This window comes from Pongo abelii, chromosome 18 (assembly GCF_028885655.2).
Source record: "Pongo abelii isolate AG06213 chromosome 18, NHGRI_mPonAbe1-v2.0_pri, whole genome shotgun sequence".
NCBI classification, from domain to species: Eukaryota; Metazoa; Chordata; class Mammalia; order Primates; family Hominidae; genus Pongo; species Pongo abelii.
The window spans coordinates 71,791,690-71,807,897 of record NC_072003.2 but is presented as its reverse complement, the minus strand read 5'-3'; the positions used below and the strand labels follow the sequence as shown (position 1 = coordinate 71,807,897).

The 16,208-nt window shown below is 42.8% G+C and overlaps 2 protein-coding genes and 1 pseudogene across 2 annotated transcripts in view; all 3 read right to left on the bottom strand.

Moving 5' to 3' along the window:
* The window catches only part of PKD1L3 (polycystin 1 like 3, transient receptor potential channel interacting), a 79,589-nt gene extending 72,895 nt beyond the window's left edge, over positions 1 to 6,694 (bottom strand). The window contains 3 exon segments of the mRNA XM_024233814.2: positions 161 to 277; positions 5,151 to 5,273; positions 6,400 to 6,694. Coding sequence (XP_024089582.2) covers positions 161 to 277; positions 5,151 to 5,273; positions 6,400 to 6,694 — 535 coding nt within the window.
* Positions 6,695 to 11,487: 4,793 nt separating this feature from the next.
* LOC100447384 (coiled-coil domain-containing protein 25-like) lies at positions 11,488 to 12,460 on the bottom strand. The gene is made up of 3 exons (XM_063717820.1): positions 12,388 to 12,460; positions 11,894 to 12,232; positions 11,488 to 11,567 (listed from the first exon to the last, which is right to left on the bottom strand). Exons 1-3 carry the CDS (start codon positions 12,407 to 12,409, stop codon positions 11,488 to 11,490), a joined length of 441 nt encoding a protein of 146 aa, XP_063573890.1. The 5' UTR covers positions 12,410 to 12,460.
* A 216-nt stretch (positions 12,461 to 12,676) lies between these two features.
* Positions 12,677 to 14,382, bottom strand: LOC100444308 (ATP synthase subunit alpha, mitochondrial-like; annotated as a pseudogene).
* Positions 14,383 to 16,208: the final 1,826 nt, after the last annotated feature.

Sequence of the window (16,208 nt, the reverse complement as noted above, 5' to 3'; positions counted from 1 at the left end):
ATGAAGGCAAAGATTGCCATATTAAGATCAGATAGAATAGAATGCAACGAATACTGGGCACATGTTATAACACATTTCAGCATTAATTCAGTCTTGTGCATTCTTTTAGCAAAAATTGATTCCACGGATTTTTAAGGTTACTAGAGGAATAACACATTACCTGGGGGCATTTTGTCTCTTGCTATTGCAACTCCTTTTTTTGTCTTCTTGTGTCTCGGGTACAAATGAGAATTATTTCCATTTCTTTCATAATGGGCATCTCCGTCCAAAAAGTCACCTATTTGAAAGCCAATACACAAATTAATTTATAGGTTATAGCTATGGCTACAAGTCTATAAAACCATCATTACATGCACATATGTGATAATCAGGAAAACACAAATTAAAAATTCCTATCCAGTTTTTTAAGGACACTAAGAATTCTGCAGTAGCCCTTTTGCTCTGGAGCCTGCTTACATCACATTATGGTGTCCCACATTTCAAATTAAGTTCACTAGTTGGGTCAACACTGAGAAGTTCATTAACCCATTTATGCCTAGTGTTCCATTATTGGAACACTAAGCATGTGGAGTTATTTACATCCTACTGCTTAAGGTCATCGCCAGGGTCTGATTTTTCACCAAAAAAGTTTGCAACCTCCAGCATAAATGGAAAATTCCATACTAAGCGTAATATTCTCCTTTGTGTTCTGTAACTCTCATTGGTAGAGATAAAAGAGTTCAGAAGGTGGATGATAACATTCTTTTTTTGAGACAATTTTTGCTCTGTTGCCCAGGCTGGAATGCAATGGTGCGATCTTGGCTCACTGCAATCTCCACCTCCTGGGTTCAAGTGATTCTCCTGCCTCAGCCTCCCGAGTAGCTGGGATTACAGGCACGTGCCACCATGCCTAATTTTTTATTTTTAGTAGAAACGAGGTTTCACCATGTTGGCCAGGCTGGTCTTGAACTCCCAACCTCAGGTAATCTGCCCACCTTGGCCTCCCAAAGTGCTGGGATTACAGGTGTGAGCCACCACGCCCGGCTGGCAATCACATTCTTGAACGTGCCTCCTTGCATACATGAGCAAGAGTTTCTCACACACGCCATTGGACGTGGCTAGAGAAAATCATATAACCATGATGACTACGGCTCAGCTTAAATTCGCGATCATGAAGCTCCAGCAGCCTGCCTTCATACTGCCTGGCAGTCATACTGTTTCCACTCTCCCAGGTGACTCCCACTTTCCTGTCTCTACTCAACCTCCAATACCTGGGAGCCTCCCTCAGTCTCATTCTCAGGTCAGGTGATAACCTTGCTTTCTAACTCAAGGAGAATATCAAAGCAATTTAGAGTCCTTCCACGACTCTGACCATCATATCTAGCTGCCTACCAGCACCTGTACCTGTAGCGAGACTGCCTTCTCTCATGCTGCTACAAATCTTCCTACTCCTACCCAAAGTGAATCCCTCTAGTTGTTTGGTAGCTCAGATTAAGTACATCAGTCGTGCATGCTATTTTTTCTGTCTTCAAAAAAACCCAACAACTTATATTGGCCTCATGAACTATTGCTCCAGCTGTTTCCTGCTCTTGAGCAAAATTACCTTAAAAATTGTACAAACTTATTAGCTCCAATTCTTCTCCTCCCCTCTCTTTCTTTACTTTTAGGGATTGCTTTTTAAAATGTTGACAGGCCAGGTGCCTGTAATCCCAGCACTTTGGGAGGCCAAGGAGACTTATCACCTGAGGTCAGGAGTTCGAGACCAGCCTGGCCAGGATGGTGAAACCCCCGTCTCTACTAAAAATACAAAAATTAGCCAGATGCCTGTAATCCCAGCTACCTAGGAGGCTAAGGCAGGGGAATCACTTGAACCCGGGAGGTGGAGGTTGCATTGAGCCAAGATCACACCCTTGCACTCCAGCCTGGGCAACAAGAGTAAAACTACATCTCAAAAAAAAAAAAAAAAGTTGACATAAATTTGTTTTATAATTGCTTTAGTCTGTTTTGCGCTGCTATAATAGACTACCACAAACAGGGTAATTTATAAAGAACAGAAATCTAATTCTCACAGTTCTGGAGGCTGGACGTCCAAGGCACTGGCACTTGGAGTTGAGAGAATTATCCTCACAAGGTGGAAGGGCAAAAGAAACCCTCCCTCTGCCAAGTCCTTTTATAAGGGCCCCAATCCCATTCACAAGGGAGGAGCCCTGTAGGCCAACCCACCTCTTAAAGCCCCAAGTCTTAATGCGATCACATTGGCAACACCTGTTTTGGAAGGAGCACATTCAAACCATAGCAATAATTATGGAAAACATTTAAAGAGTTCCAATGCCAAACTATAAAACCAGGTACATTTCAAAAGGTCTCATTTCCATCTTCATCCTTTCTGCCCTATTTTCTCTCTCCCTCATAGATAACCATTTTCATTAGTTTTTGTTTCTCCTTCTGTTATATTTTTATGTACATGTATGTATATAGGCAAATATATATGTTCTGTACCTTTATTTTCCACTAAAAAAACACATCATAGAGATAACCCCACTGCAGTACATGGAGATTGTTGTTATTTGCTTTTTACAACCAGTTCCCTCTTGATGGGCATGTGGATTATTCCTACTGTTTTGCTATCACAGAGAGCTACAATGAATAGCCTTATGTGTGCATCTTTTTGTACTTTTGCTGGTTTGACTTTGGGATAGATTCCTAGCAGTGGACACTGGGTCAAGGGTAGATGTATATCTAATTTTGCTAGATATTGCTGAATTCCCCTTTATTTATAAATGTATAGAGATTATATCTTACTGCATTCTCACTAGCAACTTATGAGAGTACCTATTTTCTTACGGCCTTGCCAACGGAATATGTTGCTAAGTTTGTGGATTTATGCCAATCTGATAGATGGGAAAGAGTATCTCAGTTTATTTTTAATTTGCATTACTCTATTTTTTTTGGCAAGAATACTGTGTAAGTGATGTGTATACTTACATCAGGGCATTTTTCTTTTTTTTAAAAATGTAACTTATTATTTTGAGATAATTGTATATTCACATGCAGATGTAAGAGAAAATGCAGAGAGATGCCTGTATCTAGTTTCCAAGGGTAACATCTTGCAAGGGTAACAACAAGATATGGACACTGATACAGTCATGTCAAAAATTTTTTTTCAATTGCTATAAGAATCCCTCACATTGACCACCCCCTCTTTTTTTTTTTTTTTTTTTGAGACTGAGTCTTGCTCTGTCACCAGGCTGGAGTGCAGTGGCGCAATCTTGGCTTACTGCAACCTCCGCCTCCCAGTTCAAGCCATTCTCCTGCCTCAGCCTACTGAGTACCTGGGACTACAGGTGCGCACCACCACGCCCGGCTAATTTTTGTATTTTTAGTAGAGACTGGGGTTTCACCATGTTGGCCAGGATGGTCTCAATCTCTTGACCTCATGATCCACCCGCCTTGGCCTCCCAAAGTGCTGGGATTACAGGCGTGAGCCACTGTGCCTGGCCCACATTGCCCTTTTATAGCCATGCCTACTTCCTTCCTGCCCCCATGCCCTTCTTAGACCCCGATAACCACTAATCTGTTCTCCTTTTCTATCATGTTATCATTTCAAGAATGCTCAATAAATGGCACCATACAGTACATAACATTTTGAGATTGGCTTTGTTCACTTGGCATAATTCTCTGGAGATTGCTGTGTGTATCAATAGTTTGCTTCTTTTTATTACTGAATTGGACTCCATGGAATCCAATTCAACAACCAGAGGGATTCACTTTGGGTAGGAGTATGAAGGTTTGTAGCAGCATGAGAGAAGGCACTATCTCTCTGCAGGTACAGGTGCTGGTAGGTGGGTAGATTTGGCGGTCCGAGCCTTGGACGGACTCCAAATTGCTTTGATTTTTCTCCTTTAGTTAGAAAGCAAGGTGATCACCTGACCTAAGAATGAGACTGAGGGAGGCTCCCAATTGTTGGAGGTTGAGTAGAGAGAGGAAATTGGGAAAGAGTCACCCGGGAGAGTGGAAACAGTATGACTGCCATGGCTGGACCACAGTGGTTTAACCATTCACCTGTTGACAGACATCTGAATTGTTTCCAGTTTTGCTCTATTATGAATAAAGCTGCTATAAGCATCCATATACATATTTTTACCTGAGCACAGGTTTTCTCTTTCTGCGATAAATGCCCAGCAATTGCTCGGTTGTATGGTAGTTGTTTTTTTTAAGAAATCACCAAGGCCGGGCACAGTGGCTCATTCCTGTAATCTCAGCACTTTGAGAGGCCGAGGTGGGAGGATTGCTTGAGTCCAGGAGTTCGAGACCAGGCTGGGCAACATAACAAGACCCCCCCCCGCCCCCCCACCATCTCCACACAAAAAAATAAATAGGCTGGGCGCAGTGGCTCACGCCTGTAATCCCAACACTTTGGGAGGCCAAGGCAGGCAGATCATCTGAGGTTGGGAGTTTGAGACTGGCCTGACCAACATGGAGAAACCCCATCTCTACTAAAAATACAAAATTAGCCGGGCATGGTGGCACATGCCTGTAATCCCAGCTACTCGGGAGACTGAGGCAGGAGAATCACTGGAACCCGGGAGGCGGAGGTTACGGTGAGCCGAGATTGCGCCATTGCACTCCAGCCTGGGCAACAAGAGCAAAAATCAGTCTTGGAAAAATAAATAAACAAATAAATAAATAAATACAACAACAACACACACACAAATGCATACATACATACATAGCTTAATCCTGATCTACTTCTGCAGAAGCGAACCTTGGAAAACAGCCCTCTCACCCTTCGTCTTCTCATCTTCCTCTGCCTTATTCTCTTCTCCTCCTTCTCTTTGCCATCCTTCCCTCTGAAGCCCAAATGCTGACTGAATTATGAGTGTGCATGTGGAAAATGGTGTCACCAATACAACTTCTCCCACACTCTGCCCAAGTCAAAACACGAGGAGAACATCAAGGCACAACTCTTCCAACTCCTAGTGGGGATGGATCCAAGGAAGTCACTCCAGATAAGTTTCTCACGCTAATCAGTATCATGAAAATCAAAAGCCCTGTATCACCCCATGGTCTACTGCTCACAGACTATTTAACCAATACTCTCACATGCACTCCTTATTTAGAATCAGTTTCTAAAATTTGGGTCTTTGGCAGCATGTAGCTTTATCACTTACCAGTCTGGCAAATGAAATAGTATTTCAGTAAGCACTTGTCCTCTTTGGATGAGATCCGAATGAAGTTTCTGGACAGGTAGGTGCAGCTGGGGGGCTTTGGGGGCCCGTGGGCTGCAACGTCTGCTGAGGGGAGATCAGACCCAGATGAGCCTCATACTCGAAAGCCAGGCTTTTAGATTTATTTTTTATTATTGTTTTTGAGACAGTCTCACTCAGTTGCCCAAGCTGGAGTGTAGTGGTGTGATCTCCGCTCACTGCAATCTCTGCCTCCCGGGTTCCAGTAATTCTCCTGCCTCAGCCTCCCAAGTAGCTGGGATTACAGGCACCCGCCACCATGCCCAGCTAATTTTTGTATTTTTAGTAGAGATGGGGTTTCACTTTGTTGGCCAGGCTGGTCTCGAACTCCTGATCTCAGGTGATCCATCCACCTCCACCTTCCAAAGTGCTCAGATTACAGGCGTGAGCCACCACCCCCACCCCGCCAGGCATTTTTAAAAAGTAAATATGAAAGCCAAATTTGGCTGACTTCCAATAGATAAAAATGTAGAATTTCCTCCCATACATTATAGTTTATTTTTTCATATGTGTTCCTTACCACAAGGCTTAGTATTACTTTACCTACATGTTAATGAAGATGGTGAGAGTGATAAAATAATGGCTTGGATTTGTCTCTCAAACTTCAAGATTATGGTGCATAACTCTGAAAACACTTTGTAAGGGCCAGGCGCGGTGGCTCACGCCTGTAATCCCAGCACTTTGGGAGGGCGAGGCGGGAGGATCACAAGGTCAGGAGATCAAGATCATCCTGGCTAACACAGTGAAACCCTGTCTCTACTAAAAAAAAAAAAAAAAAAAGAAAACGCTTCGTAAGAAAGACAATAGGTAGATAATGTTCCTCTTAGTTTTGTGTTAGGAAACTTAGAGATCAGAATAATGAAGAGATGTTTATTAGGAAAAAAATGACCATCAAAGGTTTCTGTCTTTCGAACCTAGCATAATTCTTTTAGTGAAAGGTTAGGTAAGTTAACTTTAGATGGGTTCTAGGAAAAATTGCATCATTTTTGCTAGACAGACAAATCAAAGGCTGTAGCACAAAATGGAAATATTTCAGAGGAAAGATGGTAATGAAGTAAAGTGACTGGTTTTTCTGTATACAAAAGCAGAAAGATTAAGATTTTCTTTTTTTTTTCTGTCCCAGAATAAAATATAAGGAAGTTTCCTTCATAAACACTAAACCCCAGAGTCTTACCTGGGTATTTGTTGTCTTGATGCTTTTTCAATGGCATTACATTTTGCCCAATCCACCACTTCTTTCCTTCTTCCAGATAGTCCCGGATGAGATCTTGAACTTCCTTGTTCCCAATATGAGCTAGGAATCCTCTCTGCACATGACAGTAACGCTCTGCTTCCTCAAAGCTGCATTGAAATCTGTTAAGCTGGTAACAATTATTTTGCCCATGTGGCGAGGGGCTGTTTAGCTCACTTCCTAGAATAATACTTGTTCTGATGTATAACCAAAGCCAGCTTCCTCCTTTGAAGAACATTTTCTCTGAATTGTAGCAAGAAAAAGTGTGGGAGTTTAGCAGCTGCCTGGTCCTTTAAATATATATATTGGTGGGCTTGTCTTATTAGTATTATTCTTTTACGAATTGGGAATAATTTACCAAGGATACAAAAGGTTTTGTTTTGAAGACCCAGGTGCAGGTCCTACAAGCTGAAAACAAATAGCAGAGATCAATAAAACAATGGCCCTTTTTATCTGGGGCCCCACCATCTGTGTCTACCTACCGAATATGCCTTTAGCAAATAGAGATCGATTATAAAGCTGAGTCTAAGCTGCACTGGGTAGAGGATGATGAATATCTAACATCTAAGTTAGTGCTGCTAAAAATTAATAAGTGTAGCTTTTTCTTTTCTGAGGCAGGGTCTCATTCTGTTGGCCAGGCTGGAGTGCAGTGGCATGATCTCAGCTCACTGCAGCCTCAGCCTCCCACCTCAGCCTCCCGAGTAGCTGGGACTACAGGAGTGCACCACCATGCCCACCTTTTTTTTTTTTTTTTTTTTTTTTTGAGATAGGGTCTTGCTATGTTGCCCAGGGCGGTCTTGAATTGCTGGGCTCAAGCCATCTGCTCACCTCGGCCTCCCAAAGTTCTGGAATTAGAGGTGTGAGCCACCACACTCAGCCACATTTTTTTTTTTTTTTTAAAAGAAAGTTATTCTTGCAGACCCTCTAGGATTGATTTTTTTTTTTCTTTGAGATAGAGTTTTGCTCTTGCTGCCCAGGCTGGAGTGCAATGGTGTCATCTCAGCAACTTCTGCCTCCTGGGTTCAAGTGATTCTCCTGCCTCAGCCTCCCAAGTAGCTGAGGCATGTGCCACCACACCTGGCTAATTTTGTATTTTTAGCAGAGATGGAGTTTTGCCATGTTGGTCAGACTGGTCTCAAACTCCTAACCTTAGGTGATCCACCCACCTCAGCCTCCCAAAGTGCTGGGATTACAGACGTGAGCTACTGCACCTGGCCTGACTTTTTAAAAAAATAAATGTTACTGTGTATATTTAAGGCACACAGCACGATGTCATGGGATACATACAGATATTAAGAAGGTTACTATAGTAAAACAAACATATCCATCATCTCACGTTAGTTACCAACTTTTTTTTTGTTTTTGTAGCAAGAGCAGCTAAAATCTCATCTAGCATGAATCTTGTCTACTGCATGGTTTTATTACCTGTAGTCCTCAGTTTGTACATTAAATCTCTCGACTTGTTCATCCTACATCTCTGCTACCCTCAGGACTGATTTAAATTACTATATTCTGTCTCTTAAGTACATGCAAACAGAACTAGGCATAAACTCTATGTTTTTTTGTTTGCTTTTTATGGGGTCTCTCTATGCCACACAGGCTGGAGGGCAGTAGCATGATCATAGCTCAGTGCAGCCTTGAACTCCTGGGCTCAAACGATTCGCTCACCTTGGCCTCCCAAACTGCAGGTGTGAGCCACCGTCCCTGGTCCATGAACTTTATCTTAAAACTCTTACACAGTCATAAAAACAAAACAATATTAAACGGAAGAATGAATACAAATTAAGTACAAACAAAACTGAAAACCAATGAGATCCAAGTTTTGCCAAGCTAAATGGCAGATAAACAGGGTTCTGGCCTACGACTACACAGGTTCTTTTGAATCTGGCATGCATGCTATTTTATGATATAGGGAGGATTCAGTTCTGATACCACGTTTCTTTATTTGACTCACTAAAAACAAAACAAAACAAACAAAGAAAAACCTTTGTTCACACAGCAGGTCATTTGGTCTCCACCTGTTGCATACCCACCCATCACATGTATTACGACTGGTTCTTTCTTGGTGCCAAAAAGTGATCATAAACTCAAACAAATGTGGGCACTGAACCGCTTGGTAGGTTTCAGGGTTAAGATGGTTATCCAGATAGTCCAAATGATGCTTATGTTACTCTAAAAATCAGTACAGAAGTGGTCACCAAAATTATGAAATTCTCTAAAACACAGACTGCAAGAATACACCCTGTTTGAAAAACCCTGCAGTAATCAGCCAGGCATGGTGGCTCACGCCTGTAAACCCAGCGCTTTGGGAGGCCGAGGTGGGCGGATCACTTGAGATCAGGAGCTTAAGACCAGCCTGGCCAATATGGTGAAACCCCGTCTCTACTAAAAATACAAAAATTAGCCAGGTGTGGTGGTGCATGCCTGTAATCCCAGCTACTCAGGAGGCTGAGGCAATAGGATCACTTGAACCGGTTGGTGGAGGTTGCAGTGAACTGAGATTGCACCACTGCACTCCAGCCTGGGCGACAGAGCAAGACTCTGTCTCAAAAAAAAAAAAAACAAAAAAACAAAAAAACAAAAAAAAACCCCAAAACAAAAACACCAAAAACACTGCAGTCATCAAATGAAAGATAAATACAGTATGATCCTCCCTTTCAAAAAGTCCAATTAGGGAAGAAAAGGCATAATAATTGCAATTAATATAGGCAGTGAAAAGTGCTAGCCTAGAGGGACAGCTTAGGTGCTGCTGTGAAGGTTCAGATAAGGAAGAAATTACTTCCAGGTTTTGGAATGAACATATAAAAATGGCAATATTTAGACAGATGGAATGGACATCTCGGCAGAGGAGTCGATGTGAATAAATACACAGAGGTGGGAAAGTGGAAGGTATTGATAAAGAGAAAGAAATACTTGCGTGTGTGTGTGTGTACATGTAGGGGGTACTTGGTGGAACAGTAGTGGGAACTGTAATCAGAAAATGGGAGTGTTTCAAATGCCAGGATAAAGGGTTTACAGTTTATTTGGAAGGTTTCTGAGCAGAGTAGTCCACCCTTACAAGAGTTTGTGGCAATGGAATCATCTGGATGTGGGATGCTTTTGTTTTCAAAGTTCACAGAGCCTCAACTTCTAAACATCTTCATACACATACATAAACAAATGCATGATACAGCCACACATATGTTTCAAGCTTTTTTTCCAGATTAAAAAAATGATACTTTATTATAACTTTTAAAATTGCAGAACGTCAGGCTGAATATCATCAGACAGATACACAAAACCACTCATCTCTAAAGTCATCTTCTATACCCTCTCAAAATTTGGCCAATGAAATATGCCTCAGGGAATTTTCCAGTTCAACCCCATACATAAATGGAAACACTAGACTTTTGGTTTTGCCCACAGTTCCAAAGTGCTATTACAGGTGGAGTATCTGCTGCAGGAGGTCATTCTTGCTGCTGTGGGTGTGAGTAAAATGTCTATCCGTATGCCTCTGGTCCTGCAGGCTTTGTTCTCTTTCTCCTCGTTTTGTCTCCTTCTACAGGGGTTATCTTACATTCTGCAATCAAAAGACATCTTCTGCTTGGAATCACAACAGATAGTGAGAGGTTCAAGTGAGAAGTAATGTTACATAGCAAGTTACTGAATCTCCAATGAGAAATTGAACTCTGGGGTTACAACTCAAATATGATTTCAAGGTAAAGAAAATAATTACTTGGCTGGCTGGTGAAATGCTTAGTTCCTTCTAAAATCATAATTGCAATATGGACTCCTGCTTCATGCTGCATCCCAAGGCACCAATCAGGTAACCTACATCTCCCAAATGATCAACAGGGCATTCCTTCCTATTTTACCCTCAGTGCTGAGAAATTACTCCTGAGCCCAGAAGTTGTTGCATAGGTGACTTGGGTGACTTGGTGCTCAGGCAACAATTGCCACAGGTCCCACCTTGATGAACACCATCGATTTCTTTAAATATGATGATACTAAGATGGAGGCCCCTGCTCGGAGGAAGCAAGGATGTAAAAGCCAGGACAGGCTGTGCTGAGGGTCACTACGCTGACAGACCCAGATGACACGAATTCAAGGAACATGAATACTGAAGCCAACAATCTTCTGGAACTCTCTTTTCCAAAACTCATATGCTGTTTTTTCTAATTGGGAAATCAGGGACAGGGAAACATTTGCATAATTACCCACCAACATGTTCTTCTTAACAGAAGTGAAGACTATTATTATTATTTTTTTTGAGACGGAGTCTTGCTCTGTCGCCCAGGCTGGAGTTCAGTGGCGCAATCTCAGCTCACTGCAAGCTCTGCCTCCTGGGTTCATGCCATTCTCCTGCCTCAGCCTCCCGAGTAGCTGGGACTACAGGTGGCCGCCACCACGCCCGGCTAGTTTTTTGTATTTTTAGTAGAGATGGGGTTTCACTGTGTTAGTCAGGATGGTCTCGATCTCCTGACCTTGTGATCCGCCTGCCTTGGCCTCCCAAAGTGCTGGGATTACAGGTGTGAGCCACCGCACCTGGCCTATTTTAAGAATATGAAAAGAGTTTCAAGACACCTGTTTTCAGGGATAGACAACAGCAACAGAAGCACTTTTCAGAGCTGGTTCATTTTAAAGTCCATCTCAAGAACAAGGGCCAGCTGGCTTTCACAAGGTACCAAGACATGTTCTGGCAAAAACATTTTCACTTTAAGTTATATGCTGTCAAGTTCAACTATCTTATACATATCTGATCCTTTTCTGTCAGCAAAAAAGGTAAAAATTTTTAAAACTCCAAAATCAATCATTTCTGGGTAGGATGAAGGTAGAATTTTGGTTGTATTTTATACTTCAGAACACAGATGAAACCAAAAGTTCTGCAATTGTCTCTACATTCACATCTTTCAAAGGTCCTTTTCTCCTTTTACATGAATTCATCTGAATCATTGCCATCCTGATTTGAAGACATATTTTCAACTTTCATTAGTGATGAATAGCTCCTAAGTTCATCCATTTCTCTCTTCTTCATTTCTTTTTCTCTCTTTCTCATTTCCTGAATTTGGGCTTTTTCTCATTCCTCTCTTCACAATCTCTGCATTCTTTCTCTGCTGCTAGGTCTGGGAACCACTCCACTTCGATTTTTTCTTTTTCTTTTCTTCTTTTTTTTTTTTTTTGAGATGGAGTCTCGCTTTGTCGCCCAGGCTGGAGTGCAGTGGCGCGATCTCAGCTCACTGCAAGCTCTGCCTCCCGGGTTCACGCCATTCTCCCGCCTCAGCCTCCTGAGTAGCTGGGACTACAGGCACCTGCCACCATGCCCGGCTAATTTTTTGTATTTTTAGTAGAGACGGGGTTTCACCGTGCTAGCCAGGGTGGTCTCGATCTCCTGACCTCGTGATCTACCCGCCTCGGCAACCCAAAGTGCTGGGATTACAGACATGAGCCACCGCGCCTGGCTCCACTTTGGTTTTTTCTAATCGGTTCAGGATCTCATTTACTTTCTTCTCCATTGTCACAATTTTTACATCCTTCTGCCTGTGAAAGCCTATCTGGCTCACATCCACGTCAGCTGTTTTCTTCAGGTCAGACCATGGCGTATTTACCACATTAACGTTGTTCTTGCAGCCTTGAATGCTATTGGCCTTCACAAGGTGGGTGCAGTCTGTCAGCACTTCCTTTGGAATGTCTTCTATATTCTTTTCCTTATGCAATTGAAGGTATACATGAGCCGAAGAGAGTCTGTCCGCACGAAACCAGATATCTTCAGGCCAGCTGTGCTTGATCAGATCTTCATGATGATTTATGGGTTAGTAGGAGAGATATAAAACTCAAGGGCTGGGCGCAGTGGCTCACGCCGGTAATCCCAGCACTTTGGGAGGCTGAGATGGGCGGATCACAAGGTCAGGAGATCGAGACCATTCTGGCCAAAATGGTGAAACCCTGTCTCTATTTCATATTTATCCTTTCCCATGTAAATAGTGTAGGCAGATGAATTAACGCTGCTGCTGGTGAAGTAGAACACCACGATGCTGGTGGCGGTGCAGTGACTCCACCGTGGAGCAGCAGTGTTCAACTGTGGCAGCTGCCTGGTCTCTGGAATTCTCCTCTTTTTTTTTTTGTTATGCATTATGGAAACTTTTTAATGTGATTTTTGTACAAAAGAAGTATGAGAGTAACCCTTTTACAAATGAAAATAATTTACTAGAGCAAACAATGACAAAACTGAACTGACATTTGATGTGAATCCATAGGAGTTTAAGCTTCAAATCCAGCCAATAAGTTTGTTACAATCTCCGTCAGCTTTGCATCTGAGTCTTCTGAGATCTTTCCATCAGCCCTGATAGTGCCCAACAGAGCTTAGTGCTGGCTGACAACATGAGACAAGAAACCATTCTCAAACTTTGTAATCTTGCTGGGCTCCAGTTTATCAAGATACCCCCTTACACCCGCATAGATAACAGCCACTTGTTCTTCAATAACCATGGGAGAATACCGTCCTTGCTTCAGCAACTCAGTTAGATGCACACCACGACTCAAAAGTTTTGAGTGGGAGCATCGAGGTCAAAACCAAACTGGGCAAAAGCAGCAACCTCACGATACTGAGCCAATTCCAGCTTATGGTACCTGCCACCTGCTTCATAGTCCTGGTTTGGGCAGCAGATCCAACACGAGACACAGACAGACCAATGTTAATGGCAGAGCGGATATCTTTGTAGAACAATTCTGTTTCCAAGAAGATCTGTCTGTCAGTGATGGAAATGACATTCGTTGGAATGTAAGCAGACACGTCACCAGCCTGTGTTTCTACGACTAGCAAAGCAGTCAAGGAGCCACCAACAAAAGCATCATTCATTTTGGCTGCTCTCTCCAGCAACTGGGAGTGTAGGTAAAACACATCACCAGGACAGGCCTTACGACCAGGGGGTTGGTGGAACAACAGAGACATCTGACGGTAAGCGACAGCCTGTTTGGATAAGTCGTCATAGATGATCAAAGTATATTTGCCATCGTCTCTAAAATACTCTCCCATGGAACAGTCAGAGTAAGGAGCCAGGTACTGAAGTAGGGCAGCATCTGAGGCCATAGCTGACACCACAGTGGTGTACTTCACGGCATCTACATCTGTAAGTCTCCACCAACTGAGCAACAGTGGATCTCTTTCGACCAATAGCAACATAGATACAGTACAGCTTCTTCTTTTCTTCAGATCTATCATTGAAACGTTTCTGGTTAATGATTGTGTCAATAGCAATTGAGGTTTTCCCAGTCCTTCGGTCACCAATAATTAGCTCATGCTGACCACGACCAATTGGCACCAAGCTATCCACAGCCTTAATGCCAGTCGGCATTGGTTCCTGCACTGAAGTTCGAGGAATGATTCTGGGGGCTTTCAGACCGACTCAGTTATGGGTCTTGGAACCAACTGGACCCTTTCCAACAATAGCATTACCAAGGGCATCAACTACACGACCCAATAGCTCCTCACCGACTGGAACGTCCACAATGGTTCCCATCCTCTTCACTATGCCTCCTTCCTTAGTTTATTATTTTCAAACACTACAACGCCAACATTGTCAGGTTCCACGTTCAAGGACATATCCTTTAAGCCTGAAGAAAACTACCATTTCTTCTGCTTGGAACATTCCTCAGCCCATGTACATGGACAATACCATCACCAATACTTAAGACATGCCCAGTTTCTGCAAGGTCAGCAGAGGTATCAGCTCCAAGAACACGCTCTTTAAGAGTAGAGGACATCTCAGCAGTCCCAGTCTTCTGAAGATGAGTGTTAGAGGCATGGAGGTTCCTTGCAGCAATGAAAGAAGAACCCAAAGCATTTCTGGAGACCAGTCCCGCCCACCGAGTGAGGTCAGGGGCCACGGCCGCAGAGATGCACACAGACAGCATCTTTGCAGTTTCTCCACAGGTGGTACCTCCACAACCGCAGCTTCTGGACTGACTGGGACCGTTTCAAGCATTTTTAAATGAAACCTGATGTTGATGAAATCTCTGAAAGTCAAGTCAGGTATCTTACGCAGTGCTGTAATTTCATTTCAATCTTCTTCATAAAGGGTAAAGTCCTTGTATATACTCTTTCAATACATGCTTTATCTAAGACACAAGCACTCTATCAATAAAAGTTTTAATTTAAACGACCAAAAAATTGGTGAGAGAGTGCTCAGAACTGAGGATCAACATGTAAGTAGTTTTTTTGTCCCGGATGAGTAATGATTTATGTTGACTAAGGTATGCTGAATTAACTTATTCCATTAAAGTGTAAAGGGAAGACATGTTGATAAGCATAACTTTTACCTTGATAAATGTTTTCAATGATTTCTATTGCATGTAGACTGAAACATCTAGCATGTAAATTATCGCAGTAGAATCTGTCTCTAAGTCTCAGCTGGGTCTGTGAATTTGTTCTAATTTGATAGCTTCATACGATTGATGAAGCTCAAAAATGGCTTGACTCAAGATTTTTCATACACCTTTCTTTTGCTCTAATTTCTGTTACGACAATAACCCAGCTATTTCAGCTGATGGCGGGAACACTGCAATTGGACAAAAATGACACGGATGGGTGTAGAGCCTCCAAACAATAAGTATCTGATTAATATTGTTGACACCTAAGTCTACAGAGGCTATTCTTCAACAGCCAGGACATCATTAGGTAAGACATTTCAAAATTCTTCGTGAGGGCACCATTGCTTCAGAGGACTACAAAGTGACACATTAGGTCGTCATAAATCACCGCAGTACCATCCTGGCTAACACGGTGAAACCCCATCTCTAACAAAAATACAAAAAAATGAGCCGGTCATGGTTGCCGGCGCCTGTAGTCCCAGCTACTTGGAAGGCTGAGGCAGGAGAACGGCGTGAACCCGGGAGGCGGAGCTTGTAGTGAGCCGAGATCGCACCACTGCACACCAGCCTGGGCAACAGAGCAAGACTCTGTCAAAAAAAAAAAAAAAAAAAATCACCGCAGTAAACCACACTCCAACGGGCCTGCACACTCAGGGTCTTGATTAGAAACAGTATTTAAAAAAATACCTCCACATCTGTTGCACCAGAATGCCAAGGTATAACCAGGGCCACTTTCTCCAGGAGGCATAACAGGCGCAGGGCCAGGGAAGGGCCTCTGACACTTTTAGGATCTCAAGAAATTTTTTTTTTGGTTATTTTTCTTTGTTTGTTTTTGAGACAGAGTCTTGCTTTGTCACCCAGGCTGGAGTGCAGTGGTGCTATCTCGGCTCACTGCAACCTCCACCTCCTGGGTTCAAGCGATTCTCCTGCCTCAGCCTCCCGAGTAGCTGGGATTACAAGCGCCCGCCACTATGCCCGGCTAATTTTTTGTATTTTATTTTATTTTTTAGTAGAGACGGGGTTTTGGGTGTGGACCAGGTCTCGAACTCCTGACCTCAAGTGATCTGCCTGCCTCAGCCTCCCAAAGTGCTGGGATTACAGGCTTGAGCCACCATGCCCGGCCTCAAGAAAATGTTTTAATTTCCTTAAAAAACCTTAAGAAAAATCAACTTTTAAGTTGAAAAAGTTTATATATTAACATTCATCTTTATATCAACACAGCAGTAAAATTTATTTTTTAAAGTGACAAAAACTACAAATATTTCTGGTGTGAAACACAGTGTTTTGATGTCTACACTAAAATAACTTTAGGAAGGGGCCCACAAAAGTCACAACGCGGCCCCGGCAGAAAGGCAGCGGTGTGTGGCACGACCTCAACACCTGTCTTCCTCACAGAGCCCCCTTGC

Coding starts and splice junctions, on each gene's coding strand:
- LOC100447384 (XM_063717820.1), bottom strand. CDS start 12,409: ATGGGAAAGGATAAATATGAAA. Junction 12,233..12,387: donor GGGAAAGGATAAATATGAAA/TAGAGACAGGGT, acceptor CCATAAATCATC/ATGAAGATCTGATCAAGCAC. Junction 11,568..11,893: donor AGAAAAAACCAAAGTGGAGC/CAGGCGCGGTGG, acceptor TCGAAGTGGAGT/GGTTCCCAGACCTAGCAGCA.